This window comes from Oenanthe melanoleuca, chromosome Z, assembly GCF_029582105.1.
Source record: "Oenanthe melanoleuca isolate GR-GAL-2019-014 chromosome Z, OMel1.0, whole genome shotgun sequence".
In the NCBI taxonomy this organism is placed as follows: Eukaryota; Metazoa; Chordata; class Aves; order Passeriformes; family Muscicapidae; genus Oenanthe; species Oenanthe melanoleuca.
In genome coordinates this window covers 17,034,121-17,062,095 of record NC_079362.1, presented here as the reverse complement: position 1 = coordinate 17,062,095, position 27,975 = coordinate 17,034,121, and the positions used below count along the sequence as shown (strand labels likewise).

Below are 27,975 nucleotides of genomic sequence, written 5' to 3'. Positions count from 1 at the left end.
CCTCATCTTTATTGTAGCCATGCTGCTGGTTCTCATGGCCAAGGTTTCAACAACCTAGACCAGCTGAAAAATAATCAAAATTAATAAAATATTTAGTACCAAGTGTACTGGTTCTTCCACAAGCTACAAAAGAAAGACAGTACTGTGATAATACACTGTATGTGCTCAGCTTTTCCTCTACCACAAAACCAGTAAGCAATGCATGAATAACTACCTCCGTCATATTACTTGGCATGCTCAGTCAGTTTTTTTCCTGCCAAAGGAATACGGTCCCAAAGCTGCAGCAACTGCTCTCCAACTTGTGGTTCCAGCTCCTAGAAATTATCAGGAAATCAGGGAAATTACTCGCTCTGCTACTATTGAGCATACAGAAACTATTTATTACTGAGTTTTTAGATGAGGTTGCTGGTGATTGCTTCCAACTTTTCTAAAAAAACTCTTAGAGAATTTTGCTATTGGGACAAACATTAGAACTCCCAGCAGAGCAAGATTTCCTTACTAGGGCTCAGCAGGAGATAAAAACTTTCACAAGCCACCCTAGCCTACAGGCTGTTTGTTCTCATGCACAGAGAGTTGTCAGTTCTCAAAAAGATAATTCCCAGTGAACACATTACCAATATACACAAGAACAGATACACCAGATACTTTGTACCTCCCACAGATCAGTCACTTACTAACTAAAGGTCATTATTTTCCACATCTTTTAAGTCAAATTTCATCAATTGTGGTGGAGAATGTGGAAAGAGAGGTCACAGGAAATACAGTGGCCATCTGTTCCTTACACTTCTCCTTTTCTCCAGTTTCTTACAACTGGAGAGAGATTTTGAAGAAGAGAAGGCAATTTAGCTCTTGAATCATCATGGATATGTTTTGGGAGGGAATGGGGAGAGAGCAGAAACTGCCACACAGAAATTTTGGCTTTCTGTAGTTGCATTTAGAGCTTTAAAAAATACAAAAACTGTCCTAAGCTTTACTCTACCTCAAACCTCAGTATTCTCTTCAGTCTTTACAGAAAAAACCCTTACAAATATGAAGAGTATTTGGGTGTGACAGACTATCTAAGAGAACTCAACCAAATAGGGCACAAACCTCCAGAACTAAATTACAAACTAAAAACAAACCCAACAACTTCTTTTTGGAAGCATCCACTTTTATATAATTTTTTAAACACATAAGCAACAAACTATTTTGATTTTATCAAAATAGCTCCATTACTTCAGCAGTAATCCTGCATTAGCTGAACCTACAATACACCAATGAACTGTGAATTCAGATTAGCAGAGACACGCACAAATGGAGATAAATGTCAAGGCTGAACAAGCTAGTAACAATTACACAATTCTACTGAGTAAAGAGAACTTTAAAGGAGAGTAATATTACCTGGCCATCTCTACTTATCTGTACTTTCTTACTGTCGTTCCATGGGTTGAGCAAATGGTGTGCAAACTGAAAAGGAATGATTTCTTTTCGGATCCAGTCAACCTTAAATACACCTCCAAAACCAGCAGATCCCCAGTCTTGACTTTTCTCACACCCGATAGCTGAATCCATTCTAGCAAAGCCCTGGGACAAAAATTGAAATATAAAAGAACAGACATAATGAGACTGTATCTATAGTGGAATGAGATAAATAACCCAACTTCCTATGAAACTTTCAAAGTAGTTTCAAAGTGATTCACAGACTCTCCACCATGAAACTGGAGCTTCCAAAATGTTAACATCTAGAAAGTTGGAAGTATCACTTCTTTTTCTGCTTCAAATATGCCTTGTAACAGATTAAAAAGCTGTTGCATAACCACCTGAAGCAGAAGGAAATCAAGAATATTCTACTACAGTACAGTCCATTAGATATCCATATCCCTTGTTACTTGTAGGTAACTTTTGCAAAAATCCATTTGTTCCATCTCATGTTCCCTCTATGTTAACAAGCTTTCACACAGAATTAGGAGAGTGTAGCTGTTCTTCAAAGAAAGAAGTCAAAGTTGCTTTTATTTCCTTCTTTAATGAAGCTGGACAAAATTCCAACATGACAAGTATTCATAAAGAAATGAATGAAATCCCAAACCCAAGACAGCATCTGATTACCTAAGGAAACCCTGATTTACCCACACACCAAACAAACCAAAAGTAAAGCCAACCCCATACGTGTCAACTATTCAGGAGAATTTATGCCATTTAGGATTTAGCAGTCCAAAAGATGACAGTTCACCGTATAAATTACCAGCATATACTGCTGTTGTAAGACAAGCAGTTTTATATAGCTCAAGCCAGACTTAAATGATAATTAATAAAAGGAACAGAGGAAAAAATAAATGTGGAATAGAAAGACCAGTTGGGACAAGAGAAGATTAATAGAGAAGTTAATTTCACATTCCTATGAGGGAGCAGTGCAATGTCAAAACTGGAAGGGCAGTGCAAGATCAACCACTCCTGACTTCAGTGTGCCTTCCTTTCCCTACTTCCTTGTCTGAAAGCATCAGTGCAACAGCCCATTTTCAGTATCAACTGACTTGCTGAAAATTACTCTCCAGTATTACATCTGAATTATCCAAACCATCGTATGTAATACATCACTGTAGTCCTTCAGAGGTATTGCCAAGACAGCTGTGTTTTGGCTCGTTTGTTAGATTTTAAATTCAGCTGACTTTTACAAATTGCTTATGTATGAAGAAGTAAATTGAACTTTCTTTATGTGGAACAACTGAATTTAGCTAGCTCACAGCTAACTTGCAACTTTGCAGGACTAGGTCAAGTTTTTAACTTCAAACTGACCACAGATTTGACCAGCAAACTATTGACAAATATCTCACTGAATATGAAGTCAAGACACAGTTCTGGAAGAATCATGGCCAGCTTCCTAACTGGAAGTGAATAAAACCAGTTTTTATAAAATTTTTAATAAAGAAATTTCTTGGCTTTCTAAGTGACTTTACAGTAACTGCTTGCTCACTTACAATACACAGTTTGGCATGCAAACAGTAGCAATTCCCAACTTTGTTAGGATTTTTTGCTGCTGTTGTTTTAGAGGATTAATGTAGAGTACAAACATTTTTCTGACTCATGATGTTTGGAGACAATTCTGTCTCAGCTTTTGAGGGACAAGCATATTTCAGAGGAGAATGAAATATCCTTTCTTCAGCACAGATATTTACACATTTTTCTGCTTCTCAGAAAATCAAAAGTCATAAGCAAAGCCATCCACACTACACACAGTCATTTGCTACACACTCCTAAACTATCAACCACTGCTAATATTTAGTTTTAGGTTAAGACTCACCTGAAAGCATCCAGACCCTTGAACAGAAAATATTAAGTAAACCATGCTGCTCTCCCAAAAAGCTCCATTCAGTTTTCGTTCATTACTTGGTGTAGTGGACCATATTCCCTTCTGTTGAGAAATATCAATGTTTTGCAAGTTGCTGCTTTTCATTATAAAGTACCGAACTGGCATGTTTTGTCTTGGTGAAGGAGACTTGCAACCCTGGAAAAATGAATTAAATTAATAAATACAATAAAATAAAACAGGCTTTATTTATGAATTTTTATACACATGAAGACAGAATTCCCTTGACTGTGCTCCTCCCTTCCTCCTCCAGGTTCTAGAAGAAACATAGCTGGTACAGTCTGAAATGGCTTTAAAATTAATTTCACATCTACTTTGCATTTTTAAAGAAAACTTTTCAAAACAGTAATTCATCCATGAGGAGCAGAAACAAGTAGAGCAGAATAGGACTAAAAATTCTAGTGATTAATTATAACTAGTTTAAGTCTGAAACACCCTGAGATGACACCAAAATTAATCATCCTAGACTGCAGCCTACAGCACAATACTTGCATTTCAACCTTCAGGAAACGTTTTCTTCCCTTTGAATTTAAAAGCTGAAAGACTCAAGAGGAATTACTAAATTCTCCAATGAGTCCATGAAGTTTTCTCTCAGTGATCTCTTTAGTGTTATTGCAGGTTACTATTCAAGTATATAGGGACAACTATGACAATAATCTCACAAGAATTGTGTGCTTTGTTAAAATACTCATAAAGAACCCCAAGCAGTCATAATAAGGCAGATAATACAGATAGCACAATACTTAACGAGAATTAGTATCAATGTCTGCTATTAAAGAAACCGAGAAAGGCAGAATCCCAAAACTTCAGAAGTGTGCATACAACTAATTAAGTTGAAAAAAATTAATACACCTTCACTGTTTACTAGAACAAGATTTTTAAAAAAATCTAGTTTTTTCTACTTTGGATAGCTTTACCTCAGCAGTCCACAAATATTATTTTTACTATATTAAACTAGGGTAACAAGGATATTTTGTCTAGATTTTAAGTTCCAGAAGGAAGTATTATGCAGCTGTTACAAATGAAAAGTTGAGTTAGGTTCCTAATTTATCAGTAAAGTACCTAATAGTTCCAGAATGGTATCAGCAAGAAATTCTGTTACTTTTGAAGGTAAGGGTGTTTGAGAACTCTACCTTTGCAGATACTGGAGAAGAAGGACTAGCACAGGGGCTGTTGTCTGCAGGCTTCACTGAGGACTGAGCTGATCTGTCATCTGCAGATCGTTTGGCTAGCAAAATGTCTTTTTCTTTGTACTTCTTTGGCTGGTGGAGTGCAGGAGATGTAGATTTCACTGAAACCCTAAAAAGGCCATACCTTGAGTTTCACAAGCAGTTACTGAACAACTTACACTGACCTGTCAGCCAACTGCATGACCACATGAATTACCACAAGTACAAAATATATTAAACCCATACTAAAAAAAACATACTGATCACGCATCGTTTTTTAATGCTATGTTAAACTTCTGCTGCTGCTTCTCAAAGATCACAATTCATGGACAATATTCCTGACTGCTCTCTCAAACAGCAAACTCATGTATGAAATATTTCTCAGTGGGATTACAGTGCAGCATAGAACAGTGTAACACCTTTCAATCATATTTCCACTGTTTCAACCTCCTTACTACTAGCAGAAATTTAAGTGATGATTGTATAAATAATTTGCAACCTACAGTGAGCAGAAGACCTCAACATCTTACTTTTCAGCATTAGAAGAGTCAGACAATTCGGTTTCTGTTGAGTTTTTTTTGCTGTTGGTTGACTTCCACGTAGATGCCAAAGGAAGTTCTTCACAAGTCACAGGTCTTGGTCTCTGGCCAATTCCTGAAGGCTGCTGCAGACCTGCAGACTGTTCTTCAGCACTCAGAACAGCTGTAATTGCTCTTACAGTTGTTTCATCAACCTGAGACCACGGTTTAGAAGGAGCTCGCATACGACGCAGGAACAAACTGTGCCACTTTTGCCTCAGTTGCAACAGCATACCAGCAGCCTGTAAAAAATTCCAATTCTGTTAAAGACTGATGAAAATTAGACCAGAGAGGTAAGAGGACCCTATCTCTTTTCTATCAGGCTGCACCTAGCATTCTAATATAAACAGGGTCCAAAATGCAAGGCAAGACCAAGGTCTTGGAGAGGGGGAATAATTAATATTTAAACTAAGATGTTAATTTACTTACCTTTCCTTGGGTGCAAGGTAATTTTTGAAACATTTAAGTTAACTCTATACTAAACTTAAATTGTATTATAAATCCACAGACTTTACTTTTTATCTTTCTAGAAAACCCAATTCTTTCATGCTTTATGCCCTTCCTCTCAAATCAGTCTATACTAATGCACTCTTCAGTCATACCTGAGGGAAAAGAGCTTTAAGTGACATTTTTCTTACACAGACTTCTGCTCAAAAGTGATGACTAAATTCAGAAGACTATAGTCTAATTCCCATGTTATCAGAAATGTTTCCATTAATATAAATTTTGAAAAATCACTCTCTTGGACATGTCTAGGAGAGACAGTATTATTATTAGAGCTGGTAAGGTCAAGTGTTTCATGACCCATAAACTACTTCCTGCCACAGCCACAGCTCCTCAATGACCTATAGACCTCTATTTCAAAGAGGTTTTTATTTATCCTTCCAAAATCTGACAGCAACTTTTCTTCAGCAACTCCAACTTCAAGTGCTCCTTTTTGGATCCAATTTTAGTTATCCTCTCAGAGAAAGAAAATCACAGTATACCAATGTGATTGTTCTCTCAGCTGCTGTTCAGATTTTGGCTGTCCCAGATCATGCTATGGCCTGATGGAGCACCATGCAGGAAGGACAGGAGGCCAGAAGGAGCAGAAAGGCCATTATGCAGCCACTGTCCCCTGCAGCCATTATTTTCTGTCTGGCAGTCTCTTTAGAATCTGCTGACTTGAGGAAAGGGACAAAACTGCCAAGCTCAGACATATAAAACATCATACCATCCACAAAGTTTCTGAAGCGGATCCAACAGCATTTGGACTGCTGAGGCTTTCCTTCTCCCTCATGTGATAAAAAGGACACCCACACCAAGATGGAGGAAGAGGGATGACCACTCTCACTGTTGACTTAGGTGACCAATTATTTTTTTTTTCTTTTTGCTCATAGGTAAAAGAATTGAAAGATATGGGTGATAGGTTATGAAACCTGGGATACTGAATACATGAATTCACATGACAGACAACTCTGGGCCAAAGGGAATTGAAGCCCCTTAATTCTTGATGAGCTCATGAAGTAAATGTTAAATCACAGAGTATGTAGTTTGAGAGATTCAAATGGAGCAAGACATTCTTAGAGAAAATTCTTGGTTACTCAAGTGCTACAAAAAACTTTTCACATCTTTTTACAATTCTTCTACATGAAGCAAACACAGGAATGATTTCTTACTTACTTCAGGGTCCAGTTTGAGATGGAGCCATTCATCCAGCTTCAGTAGAGCCAGATTAGCAGTTGTTTTGTCCTCCATCTCACTGTCACTGCTATCATTAGATGCCCCTCCCCCTGAATTAATGACAAAAGGTGCAGTAACATTTCTGTATTATTTCTACTTATATACAAAATAAAAAAATACTACTGTATTAACAGCAATAAATATTTTTCCTTCTAAAATTGACTTTAAAATGTAAACACTTGTAAAACTACCTATTCTTTTCTGCAAATACACTGAAAAGTCTTTGCTCCAGACAGCAGCAATCAAGTAGCCAGACCTGCTGAAGGTCCTACTATGTAAAAACCTGTACTAATGTAATCTGACTCATGTACCTTCATCAGTATTCACAAGCCACTATCAAACTTTTTCCTAAAGCTGTTTGCAAAATGACATGTGGTTCTATTTCCTAGTAAAACTGCAGATTTAAATACCTAGCAAGAAAAAAAAAAAAAAAAAATATATATATATATATATACATATGGCTATTAATTAGGAATCCTGGTTTTCCTGAGGTGCAGTTCAATCAGCGTGAATGCTATTCTGAAGTTAGCTGTTTAAAAGCAAGACAGGAAAGCTTCAGAAATAAGTAGGACTTTTAGTTTGATTTAAAATATGAGAAATAGCAGTAGGTATTTTTGCTTCCATTCCAACATGAATTCCAATACAATTTAAATAACAAAAAAAAAAAGGAAATTTTTACAGTTAATAGTACAGTTTTTACAGTTAATAGTATAAAATTATACTGATTTTTACTAATAAAAATTATTAGTAGAACATATCTTGAAAATGTGTCAGTTAGAAGCAACATGACTTGTTTGCCATGTTTCTAAATTAATCAGTTTGAATAATGTGGTTCAAAGTATCAAATAAAGTAGTCTGTAGAAAAAGAACATACATACTACTACTCTCAGTACCAGTATTATCATTAGCATTGTGGCTGCATTCTTTCCTTACAAACTATACTGTAACTTCTGAGACCCCAGAACTGTGTAACTTATGGACATGAATGTGTAAGGAATCATAAAACTAAGAGATTTATTACAGAACTTACACACTATTCCTGAATAGCTACAGGAATTTTAACACTGTTGTTTTCAGAATCAGCCAATATATGTATTAAATATTACTGAAAAATAAACCTTCCATGTCACACACTAGTATACCAATGGAAACATTCCAAATCCAGTGTACCTCGAAAGGATGAAGATGCCTGCAAGGCATTACTTGGCAGTCTGGCTGGTCCACAGAAGAGGGCCACGGTGACAGGTGTCACAACTGAGCAGCACCTGATGTTTGCTGTCTTGTGAGCTCTTGTCATTTCATCATATATAAGCCAGTCTGTAGGGAGGGCCTGGATGGCTGCAGCTTGTCCATTTGCTGGGGCAATCTGTGCAAGAGCAAGTAACATTAAGCTATTATACCTGTAATTAACATAAATCTTAACATATTTCTCATTTTATCCACCAAGTTGTGAATGCCTCAGCCTGGCAGTGTTCAAATCCAGGCGAGGTGAAGCTCTAAGAAATCTGGACTAATGGAAGGTGTCCATGCCCATGGCAGGGGGTTGGAATGACATAAGATTTAAGGTCCCTTCCAACCCAAATCATTCTGTGATTCTACATTTTGAGAAATACATATTAAAATATACATACAAATAAAAAAAAAGCTGGATAATTCAACCAGATTCACAAGTTATCCTACCATGATAAAAAAAAAGTATTTTGATTTAAAAAGAAATGTTAAGGTTTCAGAGCAGAACTCATTGCTTTCAAAAGTAGGTATCATATCTTTAAAACAATTTCATAACTAGGTGAAGGTTTTTTACCATTTTGCCTCATTCAATCTAGAGAAAGGGCTAATTCAAAAATTAATGGAAAAATTAATCAACACAAATTCTATCATCAGCTCGGTAGAACAGTATTTTCTAAACCTGAAGTATTAAATGCACATGCTGCTTTTAAACTACTGACAACTAGGAAAAGACATTTCTAGAAAATGTGCTCTTTTTTGTGAACTATAAATTCAAAGTGATTTTACCTTTTTATACTGAGATTGACCAAGAACAGAGGTAGGATGAAATCGCACTTTCTTCTCCTTTGGTTCGGTCAAAACCAGGCTTTCCCTGTCTACATGCACAAGATTGGGATACATCCCGGCCACTAAGGCAGCTTTAATTACAGCCCAGTTCTCAGAGTTAGTGTTGACATCTCTAATATCAGCTCCTCCTCTGGCTCTCACAAAACCTGACAAAAGAACAGGACAAAACACTGCTATGTTAGCTTGTGTCCAGTTCTCTACAGGAGTTTGAAAATAAAGGTGAAATAAACAACTTATTTGTTGGATTTTTCACCAATGCTGACCTTAACAGCACCAAGAAGAAACCATTACACTGAAATTCTTCCTGATAAGGGGTTTCATACTAACACAGAATACAACCACTTTCTACAATACGAAGACATTTCCTATGGGAATAATTTATTAAAACATAAAGATCCAAATAAAATCATCTCAACAGTGATTTGCAGTGGCATGTAGAGATGAGGGTGCTTTCAGTTAGATCAGCCACACTTCCACATCTACATCTGCATGAATGCAAACATGGAAGTGTGTTTCAAATTAAGTAAGTAAAATTACAACAGTGAACATGATTTTTGTTACAATTCCTATATGCCTGACTTTAAAACAAGGTCAAAATTTTTTGCAACTTCTTTACCTGAGGCTCTAAGCTGGCCAAGCAACTGTGTTCTCATTCCTACAATGATTTCCATTGTGGCTTGGGATAGGAAGTTCTTTTCACAGAAGGCTCTCTCCCAGCCATCACTGCGTGCCTTCTGCCATGCCTGAAAATGTTTTTACATTTGCCTATTAATCGTACAAGCTAAAACTAAAAACTACATTTTTAAAGAAAATTACATTAATGCCAATAAAATGAATGCAAAATCCACTCTAAAATTAAATGTATCAAACTAGATTCTTTTTCCTGTTCAAGAATTAGATTCTCTTTACCCATTCACTACAATGTAAAGTCAGAATGACTAATTTAATAAAGATCATTACATTAAGATCATGATTTGAAAGTCTCTGTGTAGTAGTATGTAAACAGGCGCATTGTTGTAAGGTTTGAAAATATCAACAAAACATACCACAAAAAGTGTTCCGCACAAATTTATGAGTCCAATATACAGGAAAGACACTAGGCAAAAATAAAGCCTTCTCCAAGTACTTAATCACAGCCCCCCACTCTATATTCAAGTAGGTTGGTACATTATTTGCCTTGACTGGGTGATCAACTGTGATTAGTACTCTCTGAAAGGAAATACTACCTGGAAAGCCCTGAGCAGGGCCATGTGGTCACTGAACGTCCCTGCAGCAAAACGTTTCCTGCACAGCATGGCTGCACGCTTTTGGGAGGCCAGCGTGGGCAGCACAAAAGGGTCTTGGCAGGCAAGAGCACAGGCAATGGTCAGAACAGGATCCAGGCACTTCAGAACCACAGCATACAACACCATTTTACCAAGATGTGGCTCTACAGGTAATTCAGTGAGATGATAACCAAGCTCAGTGAGACCTTCCCAAGGGTCCATGGCATCTATGGTCTGTTTATAAATAAACAAACAAACACAGGAGAGGGGGGCAGGGAAGAGGACAAAATCAATTTACAGTGAAATCCAAAAGCATGTGAATACTGGACATTAACTAGACTTGTTCCCAAACACTTAAAATGCAAGTCAAATTAACAGAGACAAGACTCTGAAGCACTCTCTTCCCTTGACACAGAAGAACACAACCCCACATACAAAATGAAAACAGACAATAAATAAAAATTCAAAACATCCTTAAGTAATTAAAAACAGCTTCAGCATGAACTGAAGCCAATAAGATAGACTGCTACACCACAAATTTGGAACAAAACACAATTTCCATATAAACCTATTCCTTTTCTGACCTTAAGCATATGCACAGCATTTCTCACAGTTACAGCAGGTGGAGGATCAGGAGCTCTCATAAGGAAGTCTACAATTGGACAATTAGTTGGAGCCAGAAGTTTTGTGTACAAACAAATCTCCTGCAAACAAAAAGGATTTCTAAGAGTTGCAAATAAAACCCCAAACACATGATTTGTTGCACTCAATAGTATGGTTTGATGACATCACATTTTTTAAAGTTTTAATTTCTAACCGAACATTCACCTGAAGTGGCATTCTTAGAAGTTCTGGACATTGAAATTCCAACATATTCTGAAATCGGAGTCTGCTGAAGAGACGAAAACAGACTCCAGGCTGACAGCGCCCAGCCCTTGAAAATAAAATATGGGAAGCTGTGAAAACTAGGATTTCTTTCTAAAAACAAAACCAAAAGCCAGCAAACAGATACAGAAACTTGGAATGGAAAAGTGAGAGTTTTCCAATCAAGGATTATTTTTGAGAGTGTGGCAATTTTTTACTGTAATTTTCACCCAAGACTGAGAAATCTGGAGAAGGAAAAACAAGGCTTATCTAACAAGTAAAGTGCTGTGGGTTTTTTGCTAACCTAAGACCAGCCCAACTCTCAATCATCCTTTGTTGTAAGGAATCTAAGTTGCAAACTTCATTTCCTCCCCTCACATCCCCCAAACAGAAGTGACCCTTGGAGTAAGAGGTAGAATAAAGATTAAACAACTTGTGAGTGAATGGACAGAGACAGCAAATTTTCACATCCATGCACAAATACCTGTAACTTAATGCCAATTTGATTGATTAAACAGGCATTTGATGCCAGACAAACTTCTGAGCCCTCACCCACAGAGCTGGAAAGAATATGATCATGGCCTGTCAAGTTATGGATAGTTTGGACAAAGTGAAATATGCAGTCCTGTACACAAAAAATTGCTGGTGCTACATGGGAGAAAGAGGAAGGAGAACAAATTTATGGGGGAAAAATAACCTAGAGCTTTGGGAAATGCCTGAGCATCACTTTTCTACAACTTGGGAAATGACTGCAAGAAAATACATACTGGCCCCTACTTGTCTGCAGAGAATGAGTGTTGGCCATTGTCCAACTGGACTAGGCTAGAAACAGTTATTATGTTGTGTGCTTTGTTCTTAATATACAGGATGGTGGATATCTGCAAAAGGAAAACCAGTATGAGGCATTTATTACCTTCCTTTTCTCTGGATAGCACTGGCTTTTGAAATCCACCCCATTTTTAGCATTGTAACACGACTCAGTGCATCAAAAGACTTCTATAAAAACAAAGAAAGGAACATAAACCAAAGACTGAATAGGGTACATGAAATAAATAACAGTTAGTTATCTGGATTAACAATAGAAGTTTTCTAAAAAGTATGAAACAGTAATATACACTGCAGCTCCTGGCACAAAGGCATCTTTTCAGTTTCAAGCAAATTTATGATGGTATCTCCTCTGCAGTGTCTTTGTGCTACAGAGTTTTTGAAATTAAGCTTTTTCTAGTCAATAGGTAACTGCAAGTCAGTAAATGATACATCAGATCTGTGTTCTGAGATATTACAAAACAAGCAAAAATAAATTATTATACCAAATAAAGTTTTCCTTTTTATCTCACTTGGATATGACCTACTTATTTTCTTAGACTGATACAAAATTACCAAAAAAAACTTTGTTTTATGAGAACTTCAGAAATTTGGTGAGCATATTACCTATGAATCCAATTTTATTTTCAAAGCCATTCACTAGGTCTTAAATTGCCTTAAAATTATTATGGTATCTCCCTTTTCTTGAACAAATAATTTGGGAATGGGCACTCAAGACACCAAAAAAGTGCTTAAAAATTTAATGGATCATTTTTGGACTTGATAAAATAGTAGGACAAAAAGACTCCAAGTGGTCTCAGGAAGGTAGTGGTCTAAACTGAAGACTTGTTTTAAAACCCAACAGAAATACTAAATTAAAAAAGAAAAACATACATCAATACATCAACCTACACTAGCTTTTACAAGGTTTTTACACCTGTTTTTAGCTTGCTATTTGTAGTATTTGTCTTAAAACAAATGGATGTTGAAACTTTTCAGTGAGGTCTGTTGCCTGACAGGCACTAGCTCTCAGCCTAGTGTAAAGTTAAAAAAAAAAATTCTCCAAAATTTATGCAGCATGTGTTTTAGAATCACACTAGGAAAATTTATGGCAGTCATACCTCTTTCACCTTGCCTGAGTCAATGACAAACACAACATCATTAACAGTTATGCTTGTTTCCGCAATATTAGTAGAAAGAATCTGCAACGAAAAAGAATCAAAACCAAAATTATGGTAACTGTAAAAGCAAAGGCAAAATAGATAATTGTAGCATTTGACAAAGTCCTCTGCTACTTGCAATTTTGCGGATGCCAGAAGGTGGAGTTTCAAGCACTTTCTTCTGATCCAAAGTCTGCACACTCGAATGAAGCAAGAAAACTTGGTATCTAATGCAAGACAAAAAGCACATTTTAAGGATCCTTAAAAGAAGCAACAAAAAGCCACAGAAACCTAAAGATTTTACCTGTTAGCATTATCAGCAAATCTTTTGTCATCAAAAAGAATGCGGTCCCTCAGGCTCACTATCTCATCATATCCAGGAAGAAATATTAAAATTGCTCCTGAAAAAGGAAGGGTGGGTTTGCAAAGTTAAATACAAAATTCAAATATATGTCAGTGCCACGTAGACTAGCACTCAGAAGGTCTTAACAGTCTTAACTTTTGGGGATTTCTGAAAAAGGAGCATGATTCATCAGAAGCCTAACCCACAACAATTCACTGGGAGTGTGGGTATTTACCCACCTGCATCACAGCTATGACAGATGCTGTGAAGTAAGTGCATTATCAGATCCAGATCCACTTTTTCATCATCAAAACTGTGATGATAAGCTGTCAGTAGTTCTCTGTCCTCTGCACTAAGGTCACTACCACTTTTTTGGACTAGGGAACTTTCATCCAGATTTCCAAATCCGAATGAGGCACTGTAATAGAAAAATACACAGACCAGAGTCAAGGCTGCCCCCTTCTGGTTTGCATTCAGCCATCAACTCAAACTTCGATCAAGACCAACATGACTATTGGTCTCAAATTCTGATTTCTAAGTGTAGCAGAAGAGAATCACCACACTACTGCTGTTTAAATGTTAACACAACAAAGCATGTCACTTCATTTTTCAGTGGTAACTTTAGTTTCCTTAAACTTCATTGAAATACAATCAGAAGTAAATGAAAGTATAAAGATACTTCCCATTTATCTGCTCAAGAAAATAATTTTAAGACATACATATTCTCCAAAAATTTCCCACTAGCAGAAACTACACTAAGAGAAATTATATTAAATATAATCTTTACAAAACACTACCTCAACTATGGTAACATTAGTTAATTTAAAAAAAAAAAAAAAAAAAAAAAAAAATCATTCTTGAATGGCTTAATGTAGACGTTACTTCCATAGTTTCTTTAATATTTCTATTGTGTATAAACAATATACAGATAAAGGCACATTACAGATTTGTTTCCAAAGTAAAAATGTGAAAATAAATGGTACGTAGTATAGAAACAGCAAGCTGTTCTTCTGAGTACATTTTTTGTTGTTTTTGAAATGTTCCTATTCTCAAAAAAAAAGGTATTGCTATTTAGTCCAGATTTTACACTAAAACCTGTTCTGATTAAAATAATACAAACCTCAAATTTCCTTTCACCATGCTATATAATTCTTCCTGTAAAGCAGTTACAGCTTACCTGTAGGATTCCAACAGATCAATAACCTCAGTCTGTCCAAAACGCCTAGCCCAGTCCACAGCCATCCTGAAAACAGTTGCACAAGTATTTTTATTAGATTTTTCACTTCAAAAGATGAATATGAAGAGCAAGGAAACAATTGACACCAGACTTTTGTATCTATTTCTGTATTGTTATAAGTACTGTTATTGCTGGATATGCAACTTCCCATTTGAAAGTGCTTGAATAGGTGCTAACAGCTATCTGATTTTTAGATAACTGCAGTTCTTTACCACAAAAAAAAGTTTTATACAGCAAATATGTACAAGGAAATGAGGAGGAACAATATGCCATTCCTTTAAAAAGCCCACAACAAGTGCAGAGATCAGACCTGCCTGTTTGCAGTACACTTTAAGTCATCCCAAAACACACCCCAGGCATTTTTCATCAAAATGTGGGAAAACATTGGGCTGTTTCATGTCTTTCAGAAGCTGTCCTGCTCACAACGCAGTTCACTGTTTCACCTTTAAACTGCATTCCTTCCCAAGTTTTTCAAGTGTTAGTACCAATATAGACATACTTCATGATCACAAAACTTGAGTTTTTACAGATTCACAGATATTTTTACATGCTACAACATATGGAGAAATATAACACAAAGATCTTCTGATATAGGTAACTCCATGAAAATAAGAATTGCCGAACATTTTGATTCAATTCAATAGATTACAGTTTTTCTGCAAACCGTGTCTTAAATAAAACCTGTTGAAATGAAGTTTATAGCCCATAATCAAGACCATGTAATTAAGAATTCAGTTTAAAATTTACAGAAAACAATACCATTAACAGGAGTTAGAAACTGTTCAGGCTGTCAAAATCTAAGTTCTTACAGTTTGACAAGTTAGCAAATTAATTTAGATGTTACAGAAGTTTCAATCTCTCTCCTATATTGACAAATAAATCTATCTTTTGGTTTCTCTGTTTGATTTTACCAGCCATTGGATGATTTGCAGTGGATACTTGCTCCCATGCTGATCAACTGTTCTACTTGACTCAAAAAGCCTCTCCCTGCAGAAATCATCAGAGCAGTTGCACCGGTTTCACTGTGCCTATAATCAACTGAGAAGTTAAAAAAAATAAAATAAAAATCAGCAAACCCACCAGAAACGTTATTTCTTCATATAAGTATAGTACAAATATTGCTTTCAAGTTCTAGCCCACAGAGAATTTGTTTAACTCTATCTCTGAAGTAATTTCATGTGAATTCCACACTGTTTTAGAAACACACTTCTGTCAATACTTCAAAACAACAACTAACTAAACAAGTCTTTAATTCTGCTAGCCCTATTCAGGCATCAGAATCCAAAGATAACAACGTTAGAAACTGGAGATAACAGTAGCCATAAATTTGAGGTTGCTTTTTTTGTTATGTAATAACACAAGAAACTTACCACTGACATTTTCAGTTAAAATAAGATGGAACACCTGAGCAAAGGAATCAATATCTTTATGCAACCAGATGTCAGAAAGACAGGAATCCATTTCTTTTACTATCCACGGTTCAAGGCAATTCACATCTTTCTCAGTCTGAAGATAAAAAAAATATTGAAAGATTAATATCTTCCAAGAGCTGTCTTTATTCTCATATATTACTTACAAAGAATTTGAATGGTTAGTTTTCCCAGCAGCAAACAGAAATCCAGCACTTAGGAATCAGTTAATGTTTTGATTGAGTCATATACAAGTACTCACACAATGGCAGTCAAGCCATTTGATCTAAGAAAACGTTGTGTACAACCACCATAACTGAAGAGCATTCAGCTGGAGCAGTTCATCCTAATACAGTAATCTATAAATTCTATAAATCTATAAAATATGTTAATATCTTGAGAGACTCTACAGAACTATCTTTAGAAAACAGATTCTAAATGGCTAGGAATACAATGCAAACATGTTGTCTCTTTCAACAAAAAGAAAAACTTACAAGTTGATTAAATACTGTGTCACCACCATCATCCAGCCACTTGTACTCTTCATTTGCCCTTGGAACCGATTTTTGCCTCCGAGATGCCAGTTTGTGAGTGTTTTCTTGAGCGGAACACCACTCAGCAAGAGTGCTCTTCTGCTGCTCTTCTAGAATGCAAAGTATTCCCCAAGAAAGTTCTAGAGTAATCTTTATTATCCATTGTTTTCTACTAAAAAATAGTTATAGCAGGTCGAAGTCTTGCCTCTTTAGCCTCTTTTATTTAATCCAGAATGCTACTACCAGTCCAATCTAAACGATACGTGTAAGGGTACCCAAAGTGCTCCACTGCAAACAAGGGCTATAAAAACAAGGCAAAACCCACCATTCTGGTGAGTTTATTCAAGCCTCCATTATTCTAAACTACTGCATTTAAAGGAGCTTCCTAACTAATTACCTTCTACACAATCTCATCTCAGATGCTGAAGACAAATGATACAATCATTGCCTGTAACAACTTGTACACAAGTGGAAGAACAGTAGAAAACACCAGTGTCTTAACTGAACTTTTCTCTCCCCAGTGATCAGAGCTGAGCACTGTGATAAATATTCAGTTAGGATTGTATGTTACAGCTTTTCGGTTTGTATTTTTAATTTTTTTTTTCCTTAAATAATCACTGGGATCATTACTTTGAGTTGCCAGGAAAACTTCTGAAGTTGTATCTACTTAATCAACTGAAAACCAATTATGTTTAGCTCAAGAGTGTTAACACTTATAAAAAATATATTCATGCCTGAAGAATGCAGAGAAAGATATTACTAAAGGGAACAACTTGTACATTTTGAACAAGATGCATAAAATCCTGCCTGCTTTAATAGCTGCATTTAATTTTCACTCAAAGGTACAGAGTGCCCTATGTTTCTTTAGTGTTCATGTGGGCAGATCCCCCAATTATATGCAACTCCACATCATAATAATTAATAAAAAAATATGACATTTATCAACTGAAAGCAAGAAGAATACAACCACTGAATCAAAGCAATTTTTCTTCTTTAATTGTATAAACTATTGCAATAATGTAAATACTGAGAGCTTACAGATACTTGCTGTCATCTAATCACGTCTCATTTAATCTCTTGACTTCAGAATTTTTACAGAAAATAATCCTGTTAGTTGTTCATCCAATGATTCTTGTTGCAAACTCTTACAATTAAGAAAGTCCACCAACCTTGCTGCTTCTCTTTTTTGTACTTTACCATCTCTTTGTTTGTATACCCAGTGCTTCGTAAAATGTCCTCCAGAAACATCTCTTTAACTTCAAAAGCTCTTCCTTGAACTAAAAATATAAAAAATTCATCCAAGATTATATATTCACTAACTTCACTTACAGTATTATTTTTTTTTTAAAAATTATCTTCGCTGGAGTTTATTTTTCTCAAAATTATACTAAAGAAAATATTTCCAAATTAAAATGCCACCTTGTTTCTCATCAACCTCTTCAATTTTATCGAGCATTATAACAAGAGATGTTCATAAGATTGACAGTTATTAACTACATTTTTTTTTAAATTAGAAAAAGAAAACTGTCATTTTTGTTTGAAGTTAGAAACAAGAACTCACCATGTAAGCCTGCCACCTGGATTTAAAATACAATTAATTAATAAGCAATTAATACAGCTTTGTGCAAGGTTCCACAATGAGACAGTACATCTTTGTATTGAACTACTTTCTTTTCACGAGAAGTATGTGAGGAGATTGACTTATCTCAATCACCTCAACTAATTCAGCAAAGCTGGGCTTTCTTTACTGAATACTTCTTGACAGATGAAACATCCCAGTGGTCTTTACCTTCTAATAATTTATCCTGATTTCTTTTTCAACATTACTCTTTTCTAGACTTATATGTGGATATTAAAGGATGCTTTTTGCATGAAGAATTAAAATCTCTACATTTTGATTTCTAATCCCTTAAGCTGACTTTAGATCACTCAGGATTTTCCTTCAGAAAGGACAATCCACAATTCACATACTTTTAGAAGCTGCCACAGAGTAAGTCTTCCAACACTGATCACAAACTCTATGTACTACAGGTATCCACAACTACAAAATGTAGGTTTCTGTGGTCAGGATTTTGTCATATTGGTGAAGGAGAATTAAACCTTTTTCATTACACTAACAGACAAAGCCACTTATTTTAATTCTTAAATTCTAAAAAAAAAAAAAAACCACTAAAAAAAAAAACAAACCACCTTTTCAGTTACTATTGGCCTGTTATATAAACAGCATAAGCACTGTGGCAAACTGGAGAGATTGCCATCAGAATTTCCAACACAAATATACTGATCTAAAAGAACAGGAAGCTGCAGAAAGAGTAAACTAGAAAGCCACAAAACAATGACAACTGAGGCTGTCACTTGCAAAAAGAATTCAGAGAACATGGAATCATACATAATTTCCAGATTCCAGTATCCAACAAGTTGCAAGCCTTAATTTTACTAGGCAGAAATTCAAAACTGGAACTAGAAATAAACACTTCTATCTGAAAAAAAAAAAAAAAAAAAAAGAAAAAAAAAAGTAAAAATAGTCTTCCTTCTTACAAACATTTGCTAAAATAAACCAGTAAGCGATCCCACCCATTTCCTGAAACTGCTGAGATTTTTCAAAAAAAGGGTGACATGCAGAGAGTCTACCTGACTGTCAAATAAAGCATTTATCTTAAAAGCTACTTTTCAAAATACATTAAACTTGCACATCATTTTTGAAAAAATAAGGTGATGGCAAGGTGCTAGAGTTCACCCATGCAGAAAACCTTCAAGCCAAGAGGGTGGGGAAAAAAAAACAAACCCACAAAAACCCCCCATCTCCTGCACATCTATATTTTGCCTCTACTAAAGATCAGCCAAATTAAATCAAAAGAGCAATTATGGTAACTCTTTTTTGCGTCTAACTGCAGGTAACTGAGTCTAAACATAAACTAAGAGGAACTGAATGCCTTTTTTGAATATTACCTAGATGAATGGCTACTAATTTCCTTTAAATCTAAGGATAATGTGATTCAAGCATGAAATCTGCCTAGACCTGTATTTCTGAACAGGTACAGTTATCTGTGTTTTATTCAGTAACAACCTTCACAAGGCCTGAAGAATCAGAATCTACTGGAATGTATTAATATATAACACACTCATGTAGCTCTCAAGTCCTGTATCAGCATGAAGACAGCACTTCAATAACCTTTTCCTACTTCTTGAATTAATAGTGGAGGGGGGCAGGACATACCTGCATTTACAGAACTCCTAGTGATTGAAACACTTCACTCTGAAGTAGGTGCAAACTTAGGTGCAAAAAGTAGTTACTAAACGAGAAACCTGAATACACAAATAACAAGGATTCTTATAACTCTCAGTGTATTCATCATGTGCCTTTACTCAGAATAGTTTGCTACAGTTTAATAAGATCTATGAGTCTCAGGGCAGGTATACTCAGATTTAAGAGTTGAGATAAATACTTACTATGTATTACTGGGCAGCTTCCAAAATACCTAATAAAGAGATTTGCATCTAGAGCAGCACTAGAAATAATTAATTTTAAATTAGTCTGGTTTTGCAGCACATCTCTCAGTTTTATTAGCAGGAAGTCGCTGAACCTATCCCTCTCATGTACTTCATCCTGTTACAAAAGCAAAAAAAAAATAAAAAGAGAAACATCACAGATTCAAAATCAAAACTTCTGACAAATACCGACTTTTTTATTTAAATAAAATATATGATTTGGTGGCACATTACAGAGGCCTTAAAATGTGTAAGAATAGTTTAAGTAATAGGGTTTTTAAAAAGACTATCCATAAGGAAAAAAAAAACTTCAAAAAGCTTTTATCAGAGCTGAGTGCACTGCAATGCTGAAGCTGTACACACTTTAACTTCAGAGGCTAAAGTGAATATCTGAAACATCTCTAATTTTTTATTTGTAGCCCAATTTCAAGAAATGGCCACAAACCACAAATTCCACAAATTTTATTTTAATAAATTCTCGCTTCACCACTGATAAGCATTCAAGAAATGTATGACACCACATAATCAGAAAAAAGACAGATTGCTTAGACAGGTCATACACAAAGCCTATAAATCAAGGTACATAACTGATTAATCATCTGTCATTCTTCTGTTTTCTTTTCTATTATGAATGAATGAAGCAAGGACTCAAATACAAGGTTTGCAGGCTGACATCAAAAACATATAGATCATTTTCATACTTTTTAAACTTTGATACACAGATAGGCACCTAAACTTACCACGATTTATTTTAATCTTCAGTACTTAAATCACACCATAAACAGTCTAGTTCCCCTTACTTATTAAATTCTACATCAGGAATATTAACATAATCATAAATGAACACACCTGAATTACCAATATAGCAATTAGACTGCACTTTATCTTGAAAACACTGGACAAACAAATGGACTAAAAACCTGGTATTGCTAAAACAATTACATGATAACAGAAATTCTGACATGATCACATTGAACCACACGAATGTAAGCCTCCCTAAGGCTTTTCTGATGACAAGGGAAGTTCAGAAAAATTTGTATTTCTGTCCTCTTCAACTCCTCCTGATTCCACACCTAATCATGAAAATCAAGTAAGATATTTTTACAGCAAAAAACACACACAGAAAAGCACCAAAATCCACAAAACATGCATGCTACTGTAAGGACTCAGAAAGTCTTTACAGCTGATTCAGACTACCAAACAAAAACACCTAAAATGCCTAAATTTATATAAAACAAATAAGGACCTCATTTTCCAAAGCAATACATATTGCTCCACCCCACATAAAAGACCACAGGAGGCTCACCACAATAACATGGGTCACAGTGGAGAGGGTGCTGTCTCCTGCCATCAGCGTGCGAAGGAGCATGTCATTAGTGCAGAATGTTACCAGTGTCTTTGGAGAAACCCTACAGAACAGATCACAGGGACAACTCAGGACTTTTGCACCATTTAAAGGCTGCTAACTTTCCATAGCTCAAAACTTAAAACAGCTGCTCACCAGAAGAGGAACTGCAGTTCTCTCCCCAAAAGACTCATGCACATTCATGCACACTTTGTGTTTAAACTATGTCTTTTCCCAGACATTTCCTAACAATTCTTAGTGCTTGAGCCCCAACAGATTAATTGAAAAAATAAGATTCAGATTTTAACAAATAAGAAGTTAAGCAGAACTGTGAGAAACTCTGCATGTCATTCAATTTACTAGAAAATTCCATGTGGAAAAAAACAGGTTCCAATCCCTCAGCATATGCTTGGATATAGCCTTTGTATTTGCCTACATGTGGTGGGATGAGCCTGGCTGGATACCAGGTGCCTACCCAAGCCACTCTATCTGTCCTTTCATGAGCAGGGGAGAGGAAACACAACCAAAGACTCACAGGATCAAGAAAAGGACAAAGAGAGGTATGGATCTCTGCCATGGGCAACAGTCCTTCATGAGCTTCTCCAGCATGAGTCCTTCATACTGGACTGCAGTTCTTCATGAACTTCCACAGGGTGCAGTGCTTCAGGAGCAGCCTGCTCCAGCATGGGATCCTCACAGGGTCACAATCCTGACAGCAAACCTGGTACTGTGTGGGCTGCCTCCTCCCTGTGGGGCCACAGGTTCTGACAAGAGCCTGTTTCAGCACAGACTTCCCAGATCACAGCCTCCTTCAAGTATCCACCTGCTCCAACATGGAGTCCTGCACAGGGGGATCCCTGCAGCATCATGGACCTCCACAGGCTGCAGGGGCATGGCTGCCTCACCACGGGCTGCTCTGGCACCTGGAGCACCTCCTCCCCTCCTGCACTGACCTTCCTGTCTGCTTCTCTCACAAGCCCTCACTGTTCCCCTTGGACTGCTGCCTCTGTTGTGTAGGTTTTACTCCCCCATTTCCCACTGTCCAAGAGGCACTGCCACCATCACAGATGGGCTCAGCCTCAGCCAGAGGCAGGTTCTGCTCTGGCTGGCACAAGCTCTATCAGACATGGGAGAGGCTTCTGGCATCTTCTCACAGAAGCCTCCCCACAGCTCCCAAAGCTTGCCTTACAAACCAAACACACTACAGCTGACTAAATCACAAAGTCATCAGCTGATCCTCTGATTTTTCAGAAGGTAAAAATGTACCTAAATGTCATTATTCTATACCTGGGGCAGAGTTAGCTGTCCCAGTAAAAGCAGCAATTCTACTTCTACTGGAAGTCACTACTTCCTCCAGTACTGCCATCCTAAAGGAGTGGAAAAGTTTCTTTGTACTGTACTCTACAGCTCTTCTCTGGAAGACAGTTAAGTAAACTTTAAAAATCAGACTTCTGTGTTACTAGAAACACCGCTAAACATCTCTACGCCAGATCTTTTTTGTCCACAGCTCAAAATATTGTTGTCTCTCCCTTTTAGTATTTCTCTGGAGTAAATTTATTGATTCTTCTCAAGCTCGATTTTCTCCATTACTTCCAGTAATTCTTCAGTTTTTATCTGACTTTGTTCTTTTGTCAGCTTAATACTCCCAGACATTAATCATCCAGCTTAAATGTGATGCATCTTCACTAGCTCTTCTAATTCCTTAACAGCCTTGTGAGCTTTCACACACACATTTGAATTCTTATTTGCAGCTTCGTTGCTCAAGTGCACTCCATTTAATCAGCTGAATTTTATCTTTGTTGACTCAAGCAACACAACCTTTTGCCATCTTCTGGTTACTCATATCCCAACCGCTGCCCCTTCCCTGAAATGTAACTGGCTCCACAGTGCAAAGATGTTAAAACCCCCACACAATCCATTCATGCTTTGCTTTACAGACAAATTCACCAAGTGATATCAAAATCTCTACTTTTACATCACTTCATGTTTTAAACACAAAAGCTGAAGCAGAGTAAATTTAGCCCAACCTAGACTGGTAAATAATGCTCAGCCTCATCAGTCACTTTACAATTTTGTTGTTTTCCCTTTTCAGACCCCTGTGAACTCACAGTACATAACATTTGTTACATCATGCTGGTCTTCCCACCTACTTTCCAAGCTTGGAGGACTTTTGAATCCACACAAGAGTAGAGAGGGGGAGAAAAAAAACAAGAAGAGAGGAAAGTACAGATTTTATCTGAAAAATCAGACAAGGATTTACATGCACACACTCCACAGAAGAAATCAATAGAAAGAACTTGAAATTCAGTTCTATAAGACAACCTGCTACATGAAACTGAGAAACACAGGAAAAAAGCCATCCTGTTCACTCTTAAGTATTCCTAACTGCAATAACATATCCCACCTATACTTTATGGGGCTGCCTCCCAAACACACTGCAGTTCAAATGTACACAAGACTCAGGATACCAGCACACAACCAATCAACACTTAGAAACACCATCAGTACCTGCTTTCTAAGCGGATCTGGTAACCAATTGTCTGGCCAATCTTCTCTTTTCTTTCTGCTGCCACTCTTTCAGCCACAGCAACAGCTGCTAAACGTCTTGGCTGAGTACAAAACACACGACAGGGAGTTCCATTCTTGTAGCAGTCATCAAGAATAAACTGAGGAATCTGTAAAGAAGTGGTTCAAATTTACTCTTTGAGAAAGTCACAGCCTTCTTAGCACAGAGAAACAATTTAACTGCATCTCAGTATTACACATTGCAAAAGACTCTTCATTAGAACTATCACTGCAAACACAACTCAATTGGCAGAAAATAAATTTCGAAGTATAACCTGTTTAGGTTTTCCTTAAAGAAAAAACCTTGCAGTATCTGTCTCCTGCTTCAGAGAAATCTATTTTTAAAAAGCCCTATAGATAATCTCTCATTTTAACACAAAAAAAAAAAAATATTACTCTGGGTACAAAGAACAGAACTAGCCTTAGAAGAGCTACATAAATATCACAGCTACTTTCCCTTCAAAATTTTGTATGATTTTAATAAAACAATTGTATTGATCAGAAAATTGTGAGGAACCGTTTATGCTTTTAGTATCTATTTGCTGGCTTAGTGGTTCAAAAGCAAGAAAGTTATTGGAACACAAGATTTTCAATCATTCAGGAAAAGAAAAGCCTAAAATAGCATAAAAATATCCCTTATCACAACAGTTACAAAATTGGCACTAGTTTAGTATAAATACAGATATTTTTTTTATTTCATTGAAGAACATACTTGAGTAGTTTTTCCTGATCCAGTCTCTCCTATAATCAAAACAATTTTATTGTCCTTTATTATTTGGACAATTTCTTCCTGTTTTTCAAGAACTGGCAGTGATTGCCTGAAGGCATCAAACTCTGATTCCCCTCTTTTCACTGGGATCTGGGGAATGCCATCATTAAGTCGACCACTTGTCTTGTTCACTTCTTTGTTTTCTGCAAAGAGAAGTTAAAAGTTTATTTATACAGATGCAGAGGAAGGTCACTAAAACACTGCTCAAAAACTGTACTTCAAAATTAATGTTGCTGACATTTTATGCATCCCCGTGGTAAAGTGACAAACCAATCCCACATTTAGAAGTCATACTTATAGCAACACGTCCTGTTGAGGTGCTTGAAAAAGATCTTTTTCAAAACAATTATTACTTTCATAGGTATTTTGAAAAAGGCCTTCCATTGCTCAATGTCAAAAAAGCCTACCAAGAACAAAAGGAGAAACTAAACCAGAGAAAAACAGCCTGGTATATTTTGATGGCCTTTTTATCTGCATACACATTTTACATCTCTAGTTTTCCCTAGAAATACACACTTACAGAGTTAAACCTTTAAGCTATTCCACCCAGTTGCCTGAAATCATACTCATTCTAGCATGATGTATCAAGAGCTGGACTGCACACAGCAGTTTGTGTTAGAAAGCAGCGCATGTGTAGCCAAAAAATGTGCACATCTTCTAAAGGAGCTACGTCAAATCCAGCATAGCAAGTGCAACTCTGTAATTCCTTGATAATTATTTTACAGAAGAATGAAAAGCTTGCTGTAAACTCAATTATCCTATTTAATGTGATTAAATTACTAAATTACAAGCTCAGTTGTACCAAGACACAGACCAAGAGATCAGGAGAACTAAAAGCACATTCTTGAGAAGGAAAGACAAATATTAGACTGTTCATTAACTCATCCCTTCCGTTCCTAAGACATTGTTTTTCAGTACTTTTATTATAGCTTCCCTGTTTTCATTAAACAATCACATTAAAAAACCGAAATAATTGAAAAAAATAGCAAAGGAAGCACTTAAAGAACAAAAACCATGCATCAGAAACATGCAATTAAACAAGGCACATTGGTAAAGTGTTTTCTGTTCACTACATCCACCTCTGCACATAGAAACACAGTGTAATTCTTCCACTTGTAGCTGCCAAAGCAATAATCTAGATAAAAGCGTTGCTTTAAAAAAAACCCCAACAACATTTTATTAGAAGTTTCTCTTTCAGTGGACTCTTTCATATTCTAGAAATCAAGAAGTCTGGACAGTAGTCTCTTAAGGATCAAATCTATTTTGCAGAGATGAAGAAACCAAAACTAAACTTCTTGATTTATCAAGGACATGAATTTCTATAAGCAGAACAGCCATAATCATTTTCTCAAAAGGGTATTCTTATGGCATCATGGTAACACCCTGACTCTTCAGTCCCAACTCACAGCACTTGTATGAAGCCACATTTCACAAATGTGCTTCCAAAAAGATTTGTCTGGAACTGGCTCAAAGATTCTAAATTAATTCAGCACAAGGTAAGACAAGGCAATGTGCTTTACATGACTGCCCAAGTTCCTCACAACACCAGTTATAAAAGACCTTAAAAGTAAGGAAAATTCATATGTTTGTTTAAAGGTGTCTGTTAGAACACGAGAGGAGACAGAACTGAAGGGGGTTTGTTTTGTTCCTGGGTTGCAGGTGTTTTTTTTCCACTGCTGTTGATGGGCAAGTCCAAATCAGAAGACACACCAAACATACCAGATTCAACAGCACAAGCATTTCCTCGCTCTGTCCTTGGCAGGAGTTCTGTTCTTTCCTTATTTGTGACAGGAAAGCTCTGAATTAGACTCCGAACAGCATGTTTCGTACGGAGAGCCAAATCACAAGTCATAACTGCATGTGTCAGTTCTGATACATCCTTCTTCCTTACAGTCAGGTATCGATTGGCTCCTTTTCTGTGAGGGAGGAAAACACATCTTAGGAATAAGTAACCTGTTCTAGTTTAATTTTTAGGTGTCAAAGTATGGGATTCTATGCAAAACTTTGGAAAAAAAACAGAGATCACTTAAAAGCTTTGTGAGAAGCTTCTTTAATGGACCCATTAAATCCACGAAGCATAAAAGCAAGCTGTTCCAAAATGCATGTTAAAAGTTTTTCCAACCATGCACGCAGCAATGACCAAAGACACTTATTTCTACCTCTACTTTCACACTTTTTTCTCTAATACTACTCCTTGCTACACAGAAGAGTATGTTGAAAGCATCAGCCAGGTTATCATTAGTCATGAAATTCCATTTGTCTGCACCAAAAAAATGGAAGTTGCACCCCAACTTACCCTTTGCTTTTAGACACCAGTCCAAGAGACTGACAGAGCCGATGAACATATGCTCTTTCAGTACTAGTGAAACTAGAAGGAAATTCCATCTCTAGAACGATAAATAATAATTTAAAAAAACCAGTAACAATGCAACAGGCAATAATCTTGACATACTATCTCAATGTTACAGAATCACAGAATTGTTAGGATTGGAAGGGAGATCACCCAGTGCAACCCCCCAGCCAAGGCAGAATCACCTGGAGCACGTGAGAGAGGAGCATATCCAAGTAGGTTTAGAATGTCTCCAAAGGAGGAAACTCCATGCTCTCCCTGGGCAGCAGTTCCAGTGCTCTACCACCCTCAATGGAAAGAAGTTCTCCCTCATGTTGAGATAGAACTTCTTGTGTTTTAATTTATGGCCATTGCTTCTTGTCCTGTCACCAAGAAGTCCACACTGCCCTCCTGGGACTCATACTGGAAATACTTATACGCATTAACGAGATCTCTTCTCAGTCTTCTCTATGCCCAGCTCCCAGCTTCTCTAGGGCCAGCTTCTCAGGCCTAGCTCCCACACCTCTCCTGATAATAATGCTCCAGACCCCTCATCTCATCGGTCCCTGCTGGACCCACTCCCTGTCTCCTGTCTCCAGAGCTGGGCACAGCACCCAGCAGTGCCTCGAGGGGCCGGGCAAAGGGGCAAGATCCCCACCCTGACCCGCTGCCAGCGCCCTCCCAACACCCCAGGTTCCCCCCGGCCGGGCTGTGCCGCGCACCCGCCTCGTCCCCGCTCCGGAACCGCTCCAGGGCGAGCTGCACCGCCATCTCCACCTCCTCGTCCACGGCGACCTCCCTGAGGGCCTCGGCCCGGGCGCGCACCGCGGCGGAGGCAGCCGAGCCCCCCGCGGCCCCGCTGGGCTGCCGCCGCGGCACCCGCCTGTGTCGCGACATGGCCCCGACACGGCCTCGACGCGGCCTCGACAGGCACCCCGACACAGGGCACACGACGGGATCGGGGCCCGCTGCTCC

General features: G+C 37.2%; 1 protein-coding gene across 1 annotated transcript; it reads right to left on the bottom strand.

Moving 5' to 3' along the window:
- Window positions 1-224: 224 nt before the first annotated feature.
- On the bottom strand, window positions 225-27,897 carry LOC130265128 (3'-5' RNA helicase YTHDC2-like). Its single transcript, XM_056513956.1, has 29 exons — window positions 27,723-27,897; window positions 26,968-27,058; window positions 26,391-26,587; window positions 24,615-24,814; window positions 23,846-24,012; window positions 21,299-21,401; window positions 19,954-20,110; window positions 17,673-17,780; window positions 16,465-16,613; window positions 15,932-16,067; window positions 15,473-15,599; window positions 14,502-14,567; window positions 13,564-13,742; window positions 13,286-13,382; window positions 13,121-13,208; window positions 12,943-13,023; window positions 11,931-12,013; window positions 10,982-11,087; window positions 10,738-10,857; window positions 10,115-10,387; window positions 9,505-9,631; window positions 8,829-9,034; window positions 7,983-8,178; window positions 6,753-6,862; window positions 5,043-5,332; window positions 4,477-4,642; window positions 3,278-3,481; window positions 1,381-1,563; window positions 225-314 (listed from the first exon to the last, which is right to left on the bottom strand). The coding sequence occupies exons 1-29, from the start codon at window positions 27,895-27,897 to the stop codon at window positions 225-227; spliced, it is 4,275 nt and encodes a 1,424-aa protein (XP_056369931.1).
- Between the last annotated feature and the right edge of the window lie 78 nt (window positions 27,898-27,975).

Coding starts and splice junctions, on each gene's coding strand:
- LOC130265128 (XM_056513956.1), bottom strand. CDS start 27,897: ATGTCGCGACACAGGCGGGTGCCGCGGCGGCAGCCCAGCGGGGCCGCG. Junction 13,383..13,563: donor CTGTCATAGCTGTGATGCAG/GTGGGTAAATAC, acceptor TTCCTTTTTCAG/GAGCAATTTTAATATTTCTT. Junction 12,014..12,942: donor ACTCAGGCAAGGTGAAAGAG/GTATGACTGCCA, acceptor TTGTTTTTATAG/AAGTCTTTTGATGCACTGAG.